This window comes from Hypanus sabinus, chromosome 7, assembly GCF_030144855.1.
Source record: "Hypanus sabinus isolate sHypSab1 chromosome 7, sHypSab1.hap1, whole genome shotgun sequence".
Lineage (NCBI taxonomy): Eukaryota > Metazoa > Chordata > Chondrichthyes > Myliobatiformes > Dasyatidae > Hypanus > Hypanus sabinus.
The window spans coordinates 16,039,282-16,061,149 of record NC_082712.1 but is presented as its reverse complement, the minus strand read 5'-3'; the positions used below and the strand labels follow the sequence as shown (position 1 = coordinate 16,061,149).

The 21,868-nt window shown below is 51.2% G+C and overlaps 1 protein-coding gene across 1 annotated transcript; it reads left to right on the top strand.

The window, feature by feature from the left end:
- The first annotated feature begins 4,447 nt into the window (after positions 1-4,447).
- On the top strand, positions 4,448-21,067 carry LOC132396588 (prostaglandin E2 receptor EP4 subtype-like). The gene is made up of 2 exons (XM_059974267.1): positions 4,448-6,272; positions 20,096-21,067. Exons 1-2 carry the CDS (start codon positions 5,454-5,456, stop codon positions 20,555-20,557), a joined length of 1,281 nt encoding a protein of 426 aa, XP_059830250.1. The 5' UTR covers positions 4,448-5,453; the 3' UTR covers positions 20,558-21,067.
- Positions 21,068-21,868: the final 801 nt, after the last annotated feature.

Genomic DNA, 21,868 nt, shown 5'->3' with positions numbered 1-21,868 from the left:
TGCCTTTTGATCACTGGGGGATCGTTCTGCTACGGAGAGGGAAGACTGTCTTTTGATCACAGGTGGAATCACTCTGCTACGGAGAGGGAAGACTGTCTTTTGATCACAGGTGGAATCACTCTGCTATGGAGAGGGGAGACTGCCTTTTGATCACTGGGGGTTCGTTCTGCTCTGGAGAAGGGAGACTGTGTTTGATCACTGGTGGGCTCACTCTGCTCTGGAGACGGGAGACTGCCTTTTGATCACTGGTGGGATCACTCTGTTACTGGAGAGGGGAGACTGCCTTTTGATCACTGGTGGGATCACTCTGTTACTGGAGAGGGGAGACTGCCTTTTGATCACTGGTGGGGTCGTTCTGCTCTGGAGAGGGGAGACTGCCTTTTCATCACTGAGGGATCGTTCTGCTCTGGAGAGGGGAGACTGCCTTTTGATCACTGGGGGTTCGTTCTGCTCTGGAGAAGGTAGGCTATGTTTGATCCCTGGTGGGATCACTCTGCTCTGGAGAGGGGAAACTGTATTTTGATCACTGGGGGATCGTTCTGCTCTGCAGAAGGGAGACAGTCTTTTGATCACTGGTGGGATCACTCTGCTCTGGAGACGGGAGACTGTCTTTTGATCACTGGTGGGATCACTCTGCTATGGAGAGGGGAAACTGTATTTTGATCACTGGGGGATCGTTCTGCTCTGCAGAAGGGAGACAGTCTTTTGATCACTGGTGGGAACACTCTGCTACGGAGAGGGGAGACTGTCTTTTGATCACTGGGGGATCGTTCTGCTCTGGAGAAGGGAGACTGTATTTGATCACTGGTGGGATCACTCTGCTACGGAGAGGGGAGACTGTCTTTTGATCACTGGTGGGATCACTCTGTTACTGGAGAGGGGAGACTGTCTTTTGAATACTGGGGGATCACTCTGTTACTGGAGAGGGGAGACAGCCGTTTGATCACTGGTGGAATCACTCTGCTATGGAGAGGGGAGACTGTCTTTTGAACACTGGGGGATCACTCTGTTACTGGAGAGGGGAGACAGCCGTTTGATCACTGGTGGGATCACTCTGTTACTGGAGAGGGGAGACTGCCTTTTGATCACTAGAGGGATCACTCTGTTACTGGAGAGGGGAGACTGCCTTTTGTTCACTGGTGGGGTCGTTCTGCTCTGGAGAGGGGAGACTGCCTTTTCATCACTGAGGGATCGTTCTGCTCTGGAGAGGGGAGACAACCTTTTCATCACTGAGGGATCGTTCTGCTCTGGAGAGGGGAGACAACCTTTTGATCACTGAGTGATTGTTCTGCTCTGGAGAGGGGAGACTGATTTTGACAACTGGTGGGATCACTGAGATGGAGAGAGGAGACTGCCTTTTGATCACTGGTGCGATCACTCTGCTTTGGAGAAGGGAGACTGCCTTTTGATCACTGGTGGCATTGTTCTGCTCTGGAGAGGGGAGACTGCCTTTTGATCACTGGTGGGATCACTCTGTTACTGGAGAGGGGAGACTGCCTTTTGATCACTGGTGGGATCACTCTGCTATGGAGAGGGGAGACTGTATTTTGATCACTGGGGGATCGTTCTGCTCTGCAGAAGGGAGACAGTCTTTTGATCACTGGTGGGAACACTCTGCTCTGGAGAAGGGAGACTGCCTTTTGATCACTGGGGGATCGTTCTACTCTGGAGAGGGGAGACTGCCTTTTCATCACTGAGGGATCGTTCTGCTCTGGGGATGGGGGACAACCTTTTGATCACTGAGTGATCGTTCTGCTCTGGAGAGGGGAGACTGCTTTTTGACAACTGGTGAGATCACTATGTTACTGGAGAGGGGAGGCTGCCTTTTCATCACTGTGGGATCGTTCTGCTCTGAAGAGGGGAGACTGCCTTTTGATCACTGGTGGTATCACTCTGCTCTGGAGAGGGGAGACTGCCTTTTGATCACTGGTGGGATCACTCTGCTATGGAGAGGGGAGACTGCCTTTTCATCACTGTGGGATCGTTCTGCTCTGAAGAGGGGAGACTGCCTTTTGATCACTGGTGGTATCACTCTGCTCTGGAGAAGGAAAACTCTGCTTTGATCACTGGGGGATTGTTCTTCTACGGAGAGGGGGAACTGTCTTTTGATTACTGGTGGGATCACTCTGTTACTGGAGAGGGGAGACTGCCTTTTGATCACAGGTGGAATCACTCCGCTACGGAGAAGGGAGACTGCCTTTTGATCACTGGTGGGATCACTCTGCTATGGAGAGGGGAGACTGCCTTTTGATCACTGGTGGGATCACTCTGTTACTGGAGAGGGGAGACTGCCTTTTGATCACTGGTGGGATAACTCTGCTCTGGAGAGGGGAGACTGCCTTTTGATCACTGGTGGGATCACTCTGCTACGGAGAGGTGAGACTGCCTTTTGATCACTGGTGGGATCACTCTGCTATGGAGAAGGGAAACTGCCTTTTGATCTCTGATGTGATCAGTCTGCTATGAAGAGAGTCGGCCTGCTGCTCTGCCCGGAAAACATCAGCCAGGTTTTCTGCAATTTGGATATGGACTTGGACAATAGACTTTTCTTCAGGTAGGTTTTTATGTTCTGAATTTTTGACCAGTCTTTCTTATTTTTCTTTGCGCAGGGAAAGGGATTTGGACACTGATGTGCCTGCTCCTGTTTTTTTTTCCCTCCCCCTCTCTCTGGAATGAATCAGGAACATGAAGAGTGACAAGGCTGAGAGTGTGGTTGCTGTGTCAGCATGTGCAAACACCGCAGGGAATCATTCTTGAAGCGACTGAGAGTGGGTTGTGGGAGGGAAAGGGAAAGGGAGCGTGAGAGTGCAATATGGCCACAACTTCAGCTGTGTCCTCAAGTGTGTTGCGACGGTGTGGAGGGAGCTTCACTCTGTGTCTGACCCCGGGAGTGAGTGATGGGACAGTGTAGAGGGAGCTTCACTCTGTGTCTGACCCCGGGAGTGTCTGATGGGACAGTGTAGAGGGATCTTCACTCTCTGTCTGACCCTGGGTGTGTGTGATGGGACAGTGTAGAGGGACCTTCACTCTGTGTCTGACCCTGGGAGTGAGTGATGGGACAGTGTAGAGGGAGCTTCACTCTGTGTCTGACCCCGGGAGTGTGTGATGGGACAGTGTAGAGGCAGCTTCACTCTGTGTCTGACCCCGGGAGTGAGTGATGGGACAGTGTAGAGGGAGCTTCACTCTCTGTCTGACCCTGGGTGTGTGTGATGGGACAGTGTAGAGGGAGCATCACTCTTTGTCTGACCCCGGGAGTGTGTGATGGGACAGTGTAGAGGGAGTTTCTGTCTGTGTCTAACCCTGGGAGTGTGTGATGGGACAGTGTAGAGGGAGCTTAACTCTGTGTCTGACCCCGGGAGTGAGTGATGGGACAGTGTAGAGGGAGCTTCACTCTGTGTCTGACCCTGGGAGTGTGTGATGGGACAGTGTAGAGGGAGCTTAACTCTGTGTCTGACCCCGGGAGTGAGTGATGGGACAGTGTAGAGGGAGCTTCACTCTGTGTCTGACCCTGGGAGTGAGTGATGGGACAGTGTAGAGGGAGCTTCACTCTGTGTCTGACCCCGGGAGTGAGTGATGGGACAGTGTAGAGGGAGCTTCACTCTGTGTCTGACCCTGGGAGTGAGTGATGGGACAGTGTAGAGGGAGCTTCACTCTGTGTCTGACCCTGGGAGTGTGTGATGGGACACTGTAGAGGGAGCTTCACTCTGTGTCTGACCCTGGGAGTGTGTGATGGGACAGTGTAGAGGGAGCTTCACTCTGTGTCTGACCCTGGGAGTGTGTGATGGGACACTGTAGAGGGAGCTTCACTCTGTGTCTGACCCTGGGAGTGTGTGATGGGACAGTGTAGAGGGAGTTTCATTCTGTGTCTGACACCGGGAGTGTGTGTTGGGACAGTGTAGAGGGAGCTTCACTCTGTGTCTGACCCTGGGAGTGAGTGATGGGACAGTGTAGAGGGAGCTTCACTCTGTGTCTGACCCCGGGAGTGAGTGATGGGACAGTGTAGAGGGAGTTTCACTCTGTGTCTGACCCTGGGAGTGTGTGATGGGACCGTGTAGAGGAATAATCACTCTGTGTCTGACCCTGGGAGTGTGTGATGGGACAGTGTAGAGGGAGTTTCATTCTGTGTCTGACACCGGGAGTGTGTGTTGGGACAGTGTAGAGGGAGCTTCACTCTGTGTCTGACCCTGGGAGTGTGTGATGGGACAGTGTAGAGGGAGCTTCACTCTGTGTCTGACCCTGGGAGTGTGTGATGGGACACTGTAGAGGGAGCTTCACTCTGTGTCTGACCCTGGGAGTGTGTGATGGGACAGTGTAGAGGGAGTTTCACTCTGTGTCTGACCCTGGGAGTGAGTGATGGGACAGTGTAGAGGGAGTTTCATTCTGTGTCTGACCCTGGGAGTGTGTGATGGGACAGTGTAGAGGGAGTTTCATTCTGTGTCTGACACCGGGAGTGTGTGTTGGGACAGTGTAGAGGGAGTTTCATTCTGTGTCTGACACCGGGAGTGTGTGATGGGACAGTGTAGAGGGAGTTTCATTCTGTGTCTGACACCGGGAGTGTGTGTTGGGACGGTGCAGAAGGATCTTCACTCTCTTCCTGATCTGTATTTGACCTGTTAGGACGGTGTTTATCAAGTAAATAGTTGTGAGCTGAAACGAAATCGGGGCCTGGGACAGCGGTCTGGAACATGGGAGCGGAGTTTGGGAAAGCAGGCGTGGCCTATGTTTTGTGGGCGGAGTCTGGTTGAGTGGGCGGATCCTGTGACATGGGGGCGGGGTCTAGGAGAGCCCCAGAGTGAGCGGGGCGGGACTCCAGTTCACTGTTGGTCTTGAAGTCTCAGCAGAGGCTCAGTCCCCGTGGCCCGGCAAGCAGAACGGAAGCAGCGTGGTACAGGGCGATCCCGAACAGACGGAGGGGGATCCCGCAACCGGTTACAAGAGAGATCGAGTACGCCGGGACAGTGGAAGATCTCATACTCAGCACAGGCAGATCCCAGCGCCCAGAGACGGGGAGACACCACAGCCCAGGCACAGGAGTCCCGGAGGAGAGCTGCCGAAGGTAGACTCGGAGCGCTGGTTTCGAGGGAGGTCGCGACATGCTGATCGCCCAGCGGAGGAAGGAGTAGCAGGCTTGAAGAGAGAGCTTTCCCCCTCTCCCACCCCAGCACCAGACCCTTCGCTCCCACCCCATATTCCGTCCCGTCGTATCCCAAACCCCGGACTCTCCCTCCCCTCCCACTTCGGGACTCTCCTCTCCCACTCGGAGTCCCCCCACCCCAGGCACTCCGGGACTACTCCCCACCACCGCCCCAGGACCTCCTCCCACTCTCCCTTCCCCTCACTCCAGGAGACCCCTCTCCCCTCCGAGAACTCCCGTCTCAACCGGGACCCCGCTCCCGTTCCCTCTCCCAGCCCGGGCGGCCCCTCGATGCTCCGCCGCCCCGCACCTTTCCGGCATGAGATCCCTCCAAAACGACAGCAGAGGCAACATCAGTTTGCAGACGGACTCGTCAGGGAAGGGCGCCTTCCCGCTCATCCCCACCCTCATGTTCGTCTCTGGCGTGGTGGGCAACCTGGTAGCGATCGTCGTGCTTTCGAGGAGCCGCCGCGAGCAGCGGGGAACCACCTTCTACACACTGGTGTGCGGGCTGGCCGTCACCGACCTGCTGGGCACCTGCCTGGCCAGTCCCATCACCATCGCCACCTACCTGCGCGGGGAATGGCCAGGGGACGACGCTCTGTGTGAATATGCCTCCTTCGTCCTGCTCTTCTTTGGCACGGCCGGCCTCAGCATCATCTGCGCCATGTCTTTGGAGCGTTACTTCGCCATCAACCACGCTTACCTGTACAGTCAGCACATGGACAAGCGGCTGGCCGCCCTCACCCTCTGCACCATCTACGCGGCCAACACGCTCTTCTGCGCGCTGCCGTCCTGCGGCCTCGGACACACCGTGCATCAGTTCCCACAAACCTGGTGCTTTATCGACTGGCGAACCAACCACAGCCGGCACGCCGTCTACTCCTACATGTACGCCGGCTTTAACTCCTTCCTCATCCTGGTCACGGTTGTCTGTAACGTACTGGTGTGCGGCGCGCTCATCCGGATGCACCGACAGTTCGTGCGCCGCACCTCGCTGGGCGCCGGCGCCGGCCCGCGGCCCTCCCTCACCCGGCGGCAGGGCAGCTTCAGGCGTCTGGCCGGCGCCGAAATCCAGATGGTCATCTTGCTGATCGCCACCTCCGCCGTGGTGCTCATCTGCTCCAGCCCGCTGGTGGTGAGTGTCTGTCCCGCGCGGTCGAGCCGCCTCGTCTAACTTATCCCGCAGAGTGACCCAACGCATGGTGTGGCCCTCTCCCCCGTGATCAGTGTCTGGTCCACATAGTCTGACCCACTGTAGTGTAACCCGGTCCACGGAGTGATCCACACCCCACTCGGTGTGACTGTCCCTATCCTGGTGTTGAGTGTTTGTCCCAAATGGTCTGTTCCCACCTCTTCCCGGAGTGACCCTTCCTCCCTCTGGTATGACCTTGGTAGCCTGTGTCTGTCCCCAGCGATCTGACCCATCCCACAGAGTCGCCCATCCCCAGTGGTATCTGTCCCACACAGACTGGGCTATTTCCACCACTCCTTGGCATAACCCACACCCAATGTGACCCAGTCTCCAACCATGTCCATCCTACATGTTGTGACCCACACCGTCAGTCTCCAATCCTCACGGTGTAACCCAGCCGACCTCTGCACCACTTTGCCTGGAGGAGTCTCCTCACAAAGGGAAGGAGGTAGCGGCAGAGCCAACAATCCCTGCTCCGGAGAGTCGGATTCCATCCCAACCTCTGCCACTCGCTGCCCGTTCTCCCCTGAGCGCTCTCGTTTCCTTCCACCTTCCAAAAAGAGTGAGTTGTTGGGTTAAATGGCCACTGTAAACTGCCCCCAGTGAGGGACAGAATCTGGGGTGAGTGGGATGAACCAGTACACTGAAGGTTAGAATGGGGCCAGTCTCACAGTGACTCAGGTTCACCAGTCTTGTGTTGGAATGATTTGGGGACAGTTGGTTAAATGAGACCAATCTTCACTGCAAAGAGGATTGATCTCATCACACTGAGCAGTCGGGACAGGCAGGGAGCACATCTGCCCCACTGAGGACGGAAGGATGTTAGGAACAGGGCTCAGCTGCTTAGGACTGAACAGAGTTCCTTCACTCAAGGGCAGTGAACCTTGCAATCTTGCCCCAGATGTCAGTTTCAGTCAGAACAGCCGTCATTCTGTGGCTAACTTTCATAAACACAGGAGATTCTCAAGATGCTGGAAATCCAGAGCAATAGACAAAGAAAGAACGCTGGAGGAAGTCAGCGTCAGATTTAGTATCACCAGCACATGTTGTGAAATGTGTTGATTTGTGACAGCAGTACACGGCAATACATAATAAAAAACAAACTATAAATTACAATTATATAGATAAAAAAGAAAATTAAATAAGTAGTGCAAAAAGAGAAAAAAAGAGTGTTTATGGGTTCATCGTCCATTCAGAAATCTGACAGGGAAAGGGAAGAAGCTGTTCCTGAATTACTGAGTGTGGGTCTTCTGGCTCCTGTACCTCCTCCCTGATGGTAGCAATGAGCAGTGGGCATGGCCTGGGTAATGGGGATGTCACCTTTTGAAGGTGTCCATGATGGAATTAGCTGAGATTTCAACTTTCTGCAGCTTTTTCAGATCTTGTGCAGTGGCCCCTCCACACCAGATGTATCATGTGGAGTAACAAGTTGATACTTTGGGCTGAGAGTTGCCATCAGGCCTCAGCAGGTTTAGTCAGTGTTTAATGGGACCGGGACCACATTATTACAATATTACAGTACCTCATGATATACACTACTTGCATTCCAGTAATCACTACCCAGTATGCACTGCAGCCCCTGTGGCATCCAGGGGACCTGGAACACCCCCCCCCCCGGCCCCCCCCCCCACTGTACCCTTGGACTCTGCGTGCTCCTACCCCAGGGATATGCAGGCTTGGACAGAGCCTCCAGCTGTCCACTGCCTCGCCCTGTGAACGGCCAGGAGGTCCCCGAGTAGCCCCCACCCCTGTTGGGGATGACCGTAGATTAGGAGCACAGGGACAAAGTGCAGCCAGAACTTGCGGAGTCGCCTCTTCAGATATTCTCAGTGGCCACTTTAGTGGAGCCTGATTGGGTGTGCTACTGTAGCCCTTTCACTACAAGCTTCGATGTGTTGTTCGTTCAGAGATGCTCTTCTGCACACCACTGTTGTAATGTGTGGTTACTTGAGTCACTGTTGCCTTCCTGCCAGCTGGAACCAGTCTGGCCATTCTCCTCTAACCTCTCTCGTTAACACTCAGTTTTCACCCAGAGCTCCCACTCACTGGATGTTTTTATTTTTGCACCATTCTCTGTAAACTCTAGAGATTGTTGTGTGCACATTAGCAGTTTCTCAGATACTCAAATCACCCCATCTGGCACCAACGATCATTCCCCAGTCAAAGTCACTTAGATTGCATTTCTTCCCCGTTCCGATGTTTGGTCTGAACAACTGAACCTCCTGACCCCGTCTGCATGGTTTTATGCTTTTGAGTTGTTGCCACGATTGACTGATTAGATGATTGCATTAACGAATGGGTGTATCTAATTAAGTGGCCGCTGGGTGGAATCTGTAGGCTGAGGGGGTCTGGAGATCACTCCAGGAAGATGGTGCTGAGGTCTTGTTGAGAAGTGGACAGGTGGTCAATTCCAAGTCAGCAATCCTCCTCCTTAATCCCTCTCAGGAAGACACACAGAGGCTTCTCCCTCCCCACTTTCCATCTGTTCTTTGCCACGCATCTATGCTTTAGGGGCAAGTTACAGAGGCCTGTAATAAGACCATAAGATATAGGAGCAGAAGTAGGCCATTCACCCATCGAGTCTGCTTTGTCATTCAATCATGGGCTGATCCAATTCTTCCAGTCATCCCCATTCCCCTGCCTCCGTTTGATGCCCCGGCTAATCAAGAACCTATCTATCTCTACCTTAAATGCACCCAATGATTTGGCCTCCACAGCCACTCGTGACAACAAATTCCACAGATTTACCACCCCCTGCCTAAAGTAATTTCTCTGCATCTGTTTTAAATGGTTGTCCTTTAATCCTGAAGTCATGTCCTCTTGTCCTAGAATCCCCGGCCATGGGAAATAACTTTACCATATCTAATCTGTTCAGGCTTTTTAACATTTGGAATGTTTCTATGAGATCCCTCCTTATTCTCCTGAACTCCAGGGAATACAGCCCAAAAACTGCCAGATGTTCCTCATACAGTAACCCTTTCATTCCTGGAATCATTCGTGTGAATCTTCTCTGAACCCTCTCCAATGTCAGTATATCCTTTCTAAAATAAGGAGCCCAAAACTGCACACAATATTCCAAGTGTGGTCTCATGAGTGTTTTATAGAGCCTCAACATCACATCCCTGCTCTTATATTCTATACCTCTAGCAATAAATGCCAACATTGCATTTGCATTCTTCACAACTGACTCAACTTGGAGGTTAACCTGCACAAGAACTCCCAAGTCCCTTTGCATCTCTGCATTTTGAATTCTTTCCCCATCTAAATAATAGTCTGCCCGTTTATATCTTGGACAATGTCTCCCATCCACTCCATAATGTACTGGTTAGGCACAGGAGTACATTCAGCCAGAGACTCATTCCACCGAGATGCAACACTGAGCGTCATAGGAAGTCATTCCTGCCTGTGGCCATCAAACTTTACAACTCCTCCCTCGGAGTGTCAGACACCCTGAGCCAATAGGCTGGTCCTGGACTTATTCCCACTTGGGATAATTTACTAATTATTATTTAATTATTTATGGTTTTATATTGCTATATTTCTACACTATTCTTGGTTGGTGTGACTGTAATGAAACTCAATTTCCCTTGGGATCAATAAAGTATGTCTGTCTGTCAAAGTGCATGACCATACACTTTCCAACATTGTATTTCATTTGCCACTTCTTTGCCCTTTCCCCTAAACTATCTAAGTCTCTCTGCAGGCTCTCTGTTTCCTCAATACTACCTGCTCCTTCACCTATCTTTGTATCGTTGGCAAATTTAGCCACAAATCCATTAATACTGTAGTCCAAATCATTGACATACACTGTAAAAAGCAGTGCTCCCAACACCAACCCCTGTGGAACTCTACTGGTAACTGGCAGCCAGCCAGAATAGGATCCTTTTATTCCCACTCTCTGTTTTCTGCCGACCAGCCAATGCTCCACCCATGCTTGTAACTTCCCTGCAATTCCCTTAGCTCTTATCTTGCTAAGCAGCCTCGTGTGGTAAGTTGTCAAAGGCCTTCTGAAAATCCAAGTACACCACATCTACTACATCTCCTTTGTCTACCCTGCTTGTAATTTCCTCAAAGAATTGCAGTAGGTTAGTCAGGCAAGATTTTTCTTTCAGGAAACTATGCCGGCTTTGGCCTGTCTTGACATGTGGCTCCTGCTACTCTGTAATCTCATCCTTAACAATCGATTCCAACAACTTCCCAACCACTGATGTCAGGCTAACAGGTCTATAGTTTCCTTTCTGCCACCTCCCACCCTTCTTAAATAGCGGAGTAATCCACTGACACCACACATCTTTGGGATGTGGGAGGGAATCTGAGCATCCACACTGTCACAGGGAGCATATGCAAACTCCAGACAGCGCCGAAGGTGGGGATCAAACCCGGGTCTCTGGTGCTGGGAAATAGCAGTACTACCTGTCATTAGAATAGTAACACTATGTCACTAGAACAGTCCATTCCTGCTTTAGTTTCTGGCGAAGAGTGAGCAGTCCCTCCACGAGATGAGGTTCCTGGCATGTTCACTCTGTAGGAACTGAACATGGAGCGCACAGGCCCTTTGCCCATAACATAGTGCAACCCTTTAACCTATTCTTAAGTGCTACTGCTTCCCTCTAATTTTTCAGTTATCCAGAGTTTCAATGTCCTTAATATAACTGTCTACCACCACCCTGGCAAGGTGTTCCATACAGTCACCACTCTGTGTAAAAGAACACTACCTCTGTCAATCCCTCACCCCCATACCAATCACCTTCAAAGTAAGCTCCTTGTATCAGCCAGAAAAAGTATGACTGTCCACTCTATCAATGCCTCTAATTATCTTGTACACCTTTATCAAGTCATCTCTCATTCTCCTTCACTCCAAAGAAAAAAGCCCAAGCTCACTTAACCTATCCCCTTAAGACATGTTCTCTAATCCAGGCAGAATCTTGGTAAATCTCCTCTGAACCCTCTCTAAAGCTTCCACATCCTTCCAATAATGTGGCTCTCAGTGTAAAAAGACTGAACACTGACACCCCCTACTATACTTCCCTCCAATCATGACCTCTCATATTAGCCCTTTTTCTGCCCTGGGGAAAAGTCACTGGGTGTCCACTCTATCTATGTGTCTTATCATTTATTACCTCTCTATCGTCAACATTTAGTTTCCCCACACCACTTCACCAATCTCAGAACTACCCTGCCCTGGGCATCTTCCCCCGAACATTTGGCCTCTTATCTCCCACAGCAGCTGGCTGGGGGCATTACCGGTCCTGAGTCCACTCATCCCTTGTAGACACTGTCAGGGTACAGGGATGTTGTGGTACAGATACAGTAAAAATTGCAGCATTGTCGCAGACACTTATATACAGATAACATGTGCAACGTGATTTGTTTTGAGAGAGGCTGGTAAGTTCCTGATTAGTTGGGTGTCAAAGTTAATGTGGATATGGGGTTGAGAGGGCAAATAAATCAGCCATGATGGAGCAGACTCGATGGGCTGAATGGCCTCATTCTGCTCCTATGTCTTGTGGACTTAGGGTCTCATACATCACGGTAGCAGTACCAGACCCTCCTGACCCAGTGAGCCTGCGATACCCAATTACACACGTGATCAATTAACGTTGTTGAAACGTATGAGGAAACATGGATACAGGGAGATTGTACAAACTCTAAACTTACAGACAGCTGGGAAACTGATCCCGGCTCACTGGCACTGTCCAAGACAGCAAAGCACGAAAGGTTGTGAAAGCCAGAGAAGAGACACACGGTGTAGTTCTCAGTACAGGCGAGATGTTTGTAGTTCTAGTTCTTACACAAGGGGTCTTGGCCAAGAGCGTTGACTGTACACTCCACTCCATCAATGCTGTCTAACCTACTGAGTTCTCCAGCATGTTGTGTCTGTTGCTCTGGATTTCCAGCACTGGCAGAAGCTTTTGTTTGTGACTGGTAATGAGATATATTGCAGGTGCGGAGAGTGTTCACTGGAGCTGGTCACCACCTGCATACAGAGCAGGAGTGATTCTGATATGATGCTGGTAGGACTGGTGCTGAGGTGAACTAGTGACAGGGTGCACCCAATATCTGTAAACACCATGGGCATGGTCATACCAACCGACAGCATCCCAGTGTGTCACTCACTGTGGGTACAGTCACACACACCGACAGCATCCCAGTGTCACCCGCTATGGGCACAGTTACACACACTGACAGCATCCCAGTGTGTCACCCACTGTGGGTACAGTCACACACACTGACAGCATCCCAGTGTGTCACCCACTGTGGGTACAGTCACACACACCGACAGCATCCCAGTGTCACCCGCTATGGGCACAGTTACACACACCGACAGCATCCCAGTGTCACCCGCTATGGGCACAGTTACACACACCGACAGCATCCCAGTGTCACCCGCTATGGGCACAGTTACACACACCGACAGCATCCCAGTGTCACCCGCTATGGGTACAGTTACACACACCGACAGCATCCCAGTGTCACCCGCTATGGGTACAGTTACACACACCGACAGCATCCCAGTGTCACCCGCTATGGGTACAGTCACACACACCGACAGCATCCCAGTGTGTCACCCACTGTGGGTACAGTCACACCATCGACAGCATCCCAGTGTGTCACCCACTGTGGGTACAGTCACACCACCGACAGCATCCCAGTGTGTCACCCACTATGGGCACAGTTACACACACTGACAGCATCCCAGTGTGTCACCCACTGTGGGTACAGTCACACCACCGACAGCATCCCAGTGTGTCACCCACTGTGGGTACAGTTACACACACCGACAGCATCCCAGTGTCACCCGCTATGGGCACAGTTACACACACCGACAGCATCCCAGTGTGTCACCCACTGTGGGTACAGTCACACACACTGACAGCATCCCAGTGTGTCACCCACTGTGGGCACAGTTACACACACTGACAGCATCGGTCTGCGTTCCCACTGTGGGTACAGTCACACCCACTGATAGCATTCTCTGCGTCACCTGCTCTGGCTATGGTCATAACTACTGATCGTGTCCCAGTATCTGTACCCAGCACTTCCAGAATCTGTACTCACTGTTAGCAGAGTCACACCTACTAACAGTATCCCAGTACCTGAACCAAACCCACACTCACTGACAGCACTTGCAGCATCTTCACGCCCCTCCAGGGTCACCACTGCACCTTCTCGGGGTCACAACCTGAGTTTCAGAGAGAGGCTGGGAAGAGAATCGAACATCATCGAAGAGAGGGAAATCTTCATGGATTTACTGGGATGTTGCCCGAGACTCAAGGATCTGAGTTGCTGGGAGAGGTTGGGCAGGATGGGACATTATGGAGACTGAGGGTTGATCTTTCTTTCTTCCTTTAGGGCTGGGGTCCCAGCCTTTTTATGCCATGGACTGCTACCATTAACCAAAGGGTCCGCTGACACCAGGTTGAGAACCCCTGCTTTAGATAGAGTGTGATACAGTCCCCTCCAGCCCAACAGCAACCCACCTATTTAATCCCAGCCTCACCACAGGACAGTTTAAAAGGCACTGGGACAGCTAAATGGATAGAGGAGTGTTTGGATGAGTTGGACCGAGTGGTACACTCAGTGGCGGGGGGGGGGGGGGGGGGGGGGGGAGAGGGCATTAGAATCCTGTGGTGACTCTAGAACAGGCGATCACTGTTTCTCATGGCACAGCTATCTTTGTGCAGCGCAGCTTTATGTCTCTGTGACAGCCAAATCTTGCAGACTCTTATCATCATCATCATGTACACCCCTATCATGTCAGCTCTCCCCCTCCTTCACTCTAAGGGGAAAAGCCCCCTAGCCAGCCTCTCACTGCCTCAGAAGTCAGCTCTATAAAACCCCGGTTCAACCACACTTGGGATATTATGTTCCGCTCTGGTTGCCTCATTATAGGGAGGATGTGGAGGGTACAGAGGGGTTTCACCAGGATGCTGCCTGGATTAGTGAGCACATCTTAGAAGGATTGGTTGTGCGAGCTGGGTCTTTTCTCTTTGGAGTAAAGGATGAGAGATGACTTGATAGAGGTGTACGAGATGATAAGGCTCACAGATGGACTGGACAGTCAGAGACTTCTCCCCAGGGTAGAAATAGCTAATATAAAGGGGTGTAATTTTAGTGATTGTTGGAAAGTGTGTGTGGGAGGGGTGTCAGAGGTTAAGATTTTTCACACAGAGTGTGATGGGTGCATGGAATGCCCTGCCAGGGAGGTGGAAGAGCCAGATACATTCAGGACATTTAAGAAACTCTTATACAGGCACATGGATGACAGAAAAATGTAAGAGGGGTCGGATTGATACAGTTCACATGGGCCAAAAGCACTGAACTGTGTGCAACGTTCTCGGTTCTAAAAACATTTACACACACTGTTGCTGCCTTCCAATTCCCGCATGGCTGCTACCCTGCATCTTGCTCCCTGTCTGCCCTGTATCCTGTCGGAGTACTGGTCCCCCCCCCCCCCCACCTTATTCCAGAACAGGACAGCACAGGCACAGGCTCTTCATCCACAATGCCTGTGCCGAATTAAACTGACCGATAGTATAAACTAACCTGCAAAAGTTGAGGCACTGGTCAGCTAAAGGGTGGTGAATGTTGTGCCTTTATGTTAGAAGGGCTGAAGAACTATGGACCAGTAATGTGGTGGATAGGTTACTGGAGAGGATTGAAGGGTTGGCTTGGAATGACCTATAAGTTAGGGACAGTCAGCACGGCCTTGTGCATGGGACATCATGTCTGGCAAACTTGACTGAGCTTTTTTAAAGAAGGTCAATGATGGCAGGGTGGTAGATGTGATCTATGTAGACTTCAGTAAGGCCTTTGATAAGGCTCCATATGATGATCCGAGGAATGGCAAATGAGAATAATTCAGATATGTGTGATCCATTGCATTTTGGAATGATAAATGATAGTGGGAATTTCAGTGAACAGTCGGGCCTTGGGGAGTGTTGTAGAACTGCGAGTACAAGTGGAGGTTTTCCACATGCATCAGTCAGGGCACTTGAGCATACAGATTGGGGTGGGGCAGATGTTGGTGAGGACAGATTTGGAATACTATGGTCAGTTTCAGTTTAAAAATGCTGTTAAGCAGACAAGCTTGAGTGGTCTGTCCTGGGGTTTTTGGCCTGTCTGTGTGGAGTGGGAGGGTAGGGCCTGCCCTGGGATTGGAGTTCTGTCTGTGATTGGTGTCTGTCCTGGGATTGGTGTCTGTCTGAGATTGGAGCTCTGTCTGGGATTGGAGCTCTGTCTGGGATTGGAGCTCTGTCTGTGATTGGTGTCTGTCCTGGGATTGGAGCTCTGTCTGTGATTGGAGCTCTGTCTGTGATTGGAGCTCTGTCTGTGATTGGAGCTCTGTCTGAGATTGGAGCTCTGTCTGTGATTGGTGTCTGTCCTGGGATTGGTGTCTGTCCGAGTTTGGAGCTCTGTCCGAGATTGGAGCTCTGTCTGGGATTGGAGCTCTGTCTGGGATTGGAGCTCAGTCTGGGGATTGGAGCTCTGTCCGGGATTGGAGCTCTGTCCGGGATTGGAGCTCTGTCCGGGATTGGAGCTCTGTCCGGGATTGGAGCTCTGTCCGTGATTGGTGTCTGTCTGGGATTGGTGTCTGTCTGAGATTGGAGCTCTGTCCGTGATTGGAATTCTGTCTGTGATTGGTGTCTGTCCTGGCGTTGGAGCTGTGTGTGTGTGTGGAGTGGGAGGGTAGGTTCCGTCCTGGGATTGGAGCTCTGTCCGTGATTGGTGTCTGTCTGGGATTGGAGCTCTGTCTGTGATTGGCATCTGTCTGGGATTGGAGCTCTGTCCGTGATTGGTGTCTGTCTGGGATTGGAGTTCTGTCTGAGATTGGTGTCTGTCTGGGATTGGAGCTCTGTCTGTGATTGGTGTCTGTCTGGGATTGGTGTCTGTCTGGGATTGGAGCTCTGTCTGTGATTGGTGTCTGCCCTGGGATTGGAGCTCTGTCCGTGATTGGTGTCTGTCTGGGATTGGAGCTCTGTCCGTGATTGGTGTCCGTCCTGGCGTTGGAGCTGTGTCTGTGTATGGAGTGGGAGGGTAGGGTCCATCCTGGGATTGGAGTTCTGTCTCTGTGTGGAACTGGTGGGAGGGAGGGAAGGGGCTTGTTATTGTTGCTTGTGTTGTTTTGGCTGGACAATGTGGGAATGCTATGTTGGCATTAGAAGTGCGATGAGACTTGCAGGCTGTCCCCAGCATGTCCTTAAGTAGTATTGGTTATTAATGAAAACAACACATCACTGTGTGTTGTGCAACTGATAAATTAATCTGAATCTGAGGAGGCAAAAAAGCTCTTGTCAGGACTTAAGGGACTGAGTTACAGAGAGAGGTGGAGCAGGTTGGAACTTTGTTCATTGGAGCTTAGGAGAAAGAACTGACCCTTAAAATTGCAAAGGGTATAGACAGGGTGAATGCATAGTCATACAGTCTTTTTCCCAGGGCTGGTGGCCAAGAACTTAAGGACACAGGTTTAAGATAAGATAGAAGAGATTTATAGGAATCTGAGAGGCAACATTTTAACCCAGAGGATGGTCAGTGAGCTGTCAGAGGAAGTGGTGGATGAAAGTACAATAAAAACTTTTAACAGATGCTTCAGCAGGTGCATGGATAAGTCCATAAGACATAGGAGCAGAATTAGGCCATTCAACCCATCGAGTCTGCTCTTCCATTCCATCATGGCTGATTTATTGTCCCTCTCAACCCCATGCTCCTGTCTTCTCCCCGTAACCTTTGACGCCCTGACTAATGAAGAACCTATGAACCTCCGCTTTAAATATGACTTGACCTGCACAGCCTTCCATAGCAATGAATTCCACAGACTCACCACCCTCTGGCTATCTTCCTCATCTCTATTCTAAGAAAGGACAAGAAAGGTACGAATCCAATGTAGGCAAAGGGGACTAGTTTAGATGTGAACCTTGGTTGGCCGAGGACCATGTTTCTGTTCTGTTGGATCTTACATCTTGATCTCATTCGCCTGCACATGATCCATTTCCTGCATCATCATGGGTCTGACAGCCTCTGCCTCCAAAACCTAGAGGTCACAGACACAAGAGGGGAGAGAGATCTAAAACGTCACTTCTTAACACAGAGGGTAGTGAGAACACAGAACGCAGGCTTTGTCTGGTTGAGCCGGCTACAATTGCCATACTTAACAAGGACTGTTAGGATGTGGAACAGCTTCTTCTCCCCCCCCAAGGCTGTAAGACAAATGAACTCCCTGCCGGCATCTCGGATGAAGCGCCAGTAGCATTACATTGTTTACTTTGTGACTTCTGTCGCAGATACGCATTATTTCAGATAATGTGTTATAGGTACTGTGTTGTGCACCGTGGTCCAGAGGAACGTTATTTCCTTTGGTGTATACGGTTCAATGACAGTAAGTTTGAACTTGGTCTTGCGTTTGGATGTGTGAGTTGTGGGCAAGGAGGCTGTAGAGGTCAGAATGGACTTGTTGAGCTATAAAGTCTGTTACTGTCCTGTCCTGTATTTCTCTGACTCTGTGGCACCACCAACCCTGGCAGCCACTTTGGGCATCCCCAATCTCTGTATAACAAAAATTACTGGCCCTACACATCTCATTGAAAGTCCCCGTCCCCATCTTAAATGCATGCTGTCCAGTATCTGACCGTCCTGAGTACTGCAATCTCTCCTCCCCCGTCACCGCTCCCTTTCCACTGACTGCACCCATTCCAAATTCTGCTTGCAAACTTGTTTGATGTGCTTTCATTCCCACTCATTGTTGGAGTGTGTCGAGTTTTCTAAAAGTCAGTTTGAAATCCTCAAAACCGAGCTCCCTTTTGGAGCCAGGCCATGAGGCAAATGGAGGTCCCAGGATTGCTACACTCTTCCAGACAGCTTCAGTGTCACACGGGTGTCATCTTCACCCCCCACCCACCCCATCTCACAGTTTGCCAAAGGAAGGTCACTGATTGGTAGCGAGGTGGTTAGCGCAGCACTTTTACATTTCTGGGGTCACATTTCGGAGTTCAGTTCTGAGGCTCTGGGTATGTTCCTGCCTGTGAACACTGTGGCTTTTGTCCAGTTTCCTCCCACTGTCTAGTAGGTTAACTGGTCATTGTTAATTGTCTTGTGGTTAGGCTAGGGTTAAATAGTTGCAATGCTGGGCAATGCCGGAAGGGCCTGTTCCACGCTGGATGTCTGGACCCAGGACACTTTCCCCATGGACCCCAGCAGCCAAATGATACTGGGGAGCCAGGGGCCATGCCAGAAGCACCAGGGTACTCAGCACCCTGTTGGGCTGTCCTACCCTCTGCCACCACTCCCTATATCCTCAATGCCCTCAACATCAGGGATGGATCATGAGATCAAAACTCAGCTTGTGTGATAGACCACTCAACACCCACCTGGTACCAACCAGTCTGGGGGCAATGGCCCAGATACAACACCCAGCACAAAACGCCCAACCCCAACTCACAACACTCAACCCTCAGCCCAAACACCCGACAGCCAACACCAAACACCCAGCACTAAACATACAGTACCCAACTCCCAGCCTAAACACCCTCAGCCAACACCAAATACCCAGCACTAAACATACAAAACCCAAACCCAACATCCAATGCCCAACCCCCAACCCAAACACCCTACATTCAACACCAAACACTCCAGCTGCCAATGGCCATCCTCAACATCAAACATAAATGTTCCCCGGGCAGGTCCCATATACCCGCCAGAGTGAACTCACGGGCGAACGCACTCTTGAGTACTGTGGTGCTGGGCCTGGGGTGAGTGTAGTTCTTGAGACTCTATTTTAGGCTGGGCACTGTGTGCTTATGCTGGATGTTAAATGCTTGGGCTGCACCTTGGTTATTGGGTGTTGGATCTGGGTGTTTGGGTTAGGCGTTTTAGGCTGTACATTGGATGTTTGATGTCACGTCAACACACACAGCGAGAGCAAGGATTTGATTGTGGACTTCAGGAAGGGGAAGTCAGAAGAATGCATAGAAGTCCTCTTTGAGGTAGTCAGCAATGGAAAGGATGAGTAACATCAAGTTCTTGGGGGTCAGCATCTCAGAGGACCTATCCTATCATTTATCCCCAGTCACTACATAGAAACATAGAAAACCTACAGCACAATACAGGCCTTTCGGTCCACAAAGCTGTGCCGAACATGTCCCTACCTTAGAAATTACCTAGGGTTACCCATAACCCTCTACATTTCTGAGCTCCATGTACCTATCGAGGAGTCTCTTAAAAGACCCTGTCGTATCTGCCTCCACCACCGTTGCCGGCAGCCCATTCCACGCACTCACCACTCTCTGCATAAAAAAAACTTACCCTTGATATCTCCTCTGTACCTACTCCCCAGCACCTCAAACCAATGTCCTCTTGTGGCAACCATTTCAGCCCTGGGAAAAAGCCTCTGACTATCCACACGATCAATGCCCCTCATCATCTTATACACCTCTGTCAGGTCACCTCTCATCCTCTGTCACTCCAAGGAGAGTTCACTCAACCTATTCTCATAAGGCATGCTCCCCAATCGAGGCAACATCCTTGGAAATCTCCTCTGCACTCTTTCTATGGCTTCCACATCCTTCCTGTAGTGAGGTGACCAGAACAGAGCACAGTACTCCAAGTGAGGTCTGACCAGGGTCCTATAAAGCTGCAACATTACCTCTCAGCTCTTGAACTTAATCCCACAATTGATGAAGGCCAATGCACCGTATGCCTTCTTAACCACAGAGCCACCCCCTTCTCTGCAGATTGTGGACTCTCTGACCATCTGCTCCTCTCTCTTCTAGGTGCGGGTGTTCATCAACCAGCTCTACCGGCCGCCAGTGGTGCAGGACCTAGAACTGAACCCAGACCTTTGGGCTATCCGCATCGCCTCCATCAACCCAATCCTGGACCCCTGGATCTACATCCTCCTGCGCAAGGCCGTGCTCAATAAGCTGGCACAGAGGCTCAAGTGCCTGTTCTGCTGGTTGGGGGGGCGGCATTCCCCCGGGAGGGTCCACTTCCGCCACTTCTCCTCCCGTCAGGCGTCCATCCAGCTCTTTAAGGAACCGGGCAATGGCCACACCACACATACCCTGCTACCGCTGATGGAGATTGCGGGTGGCACTGGGGAGGGGCAAACCCTGCCCAGGACACACCATGCCCCGGTAAACCATTCAGACAAGGAACCCCTGGGGGGAGGTGGCCCTCTGAGGGTGATCTTCACTGCTCAGCAGGCAGGACAGTTGGCGGAGAGGTGCATTTAACACAGACTGGAGGGAGAGTGTCTGTATCTAGGGGTCTGAGTGATAAAAGTGTGGGCAGAAATGTGCCTGTGGACAGTAGCAGGGATTATGCCCCCTGGGGAAGGCGCAAAGAGAGGAGCAGAGAGCTGGCATTGTTGGGGGTTTTCTGTCCCCTCCCATCTCCCTTTGCCCACCCTCTCTAACTTACTCCCCCCTCTTCCTTCCTCCCTTCCTCATTTCCCTTTACTCTCCCCACCCACCACCGCGCGTGGCAGGCAGCCCGAGGTAAATGCTCTCTTGGTTGTGAGAGGGTCTGGCCGGAGTAGTCTGGAACACTGGATGGAGGGTGTGGGGGGGTTTATGCACCCCTGCCCAACCCCACGGTAGGGAGTTTACCTTTGATGCTGTGGGGGTGGGGGTGAGAAGGCTCTTCTCTGTGAGAAGGATAGATTTGCGACGGTCACTGTGTTAACGCCGCTCAAAACTGTCACGTTGGTTCTTTGAATCATTAAAGGCAACCCATAGATTGAACCTCCCCCCCCAGTGTGTGTATTCACTTGGGTGGGGGGTGGAAGCACTGAACCTCTCCGTGTTTGTTCTGGTATGCAGGCTGGGGAGGAAGGAGAGCGACTGGATCACAGTTCACCCCTCCCCCCTTCGATGCAAGTTGTGTGGGGGGGGGGATGGATCACTATTCCATTACTCTGCGTATACTGTGTTTTATTTATATATTTAGATATAGTGCAGAACAGGCCCTTCGAGCTGTGCCACGAGCAACCCTCAGATTAATCCCAGCCTAATCATAGGACAATTTACAATGACTAATTAACCTACCAACTGGTACATCTTTGGACAGTGGGAGGAAACCAGAGTGCCCGGGGAAAACCACTCATGCAGAGGATGTACAAACTCCTAAAAGATGGTGTCAGAATTGAACTCCGATGCCCTGAGCTGTAGTGGCACTTTGCTACATGTTACACTACTGTAGCACCCAGGGCTTTAGTGTGGGCACCCCCTTCACAGAGATTCTGGAAACTCCCAGCAGGTCAGTCAGCAGACCATTCTTCATTGATATTTCATGTCAGTGGTTTTACACCAGAGCTGGGAGTGGTTTGAGACAGATAGGTTGCACAGAAAGGGGGATGGAGTTGGGGTAGGAACAGTGTCTGTTCATGACAGAGTAAAGGTGTGAGGTTGGACAGACTATAGAATCCCTTCCAGCACTTGGGAATACCAGGCATAAACAGAAATGACATGAAGGTAGATGGCGTTGTGGATAGTGCATAAAGTTGTCGAAGGTTACTGCAGGGCACTGACAGGACGCAGAACTGG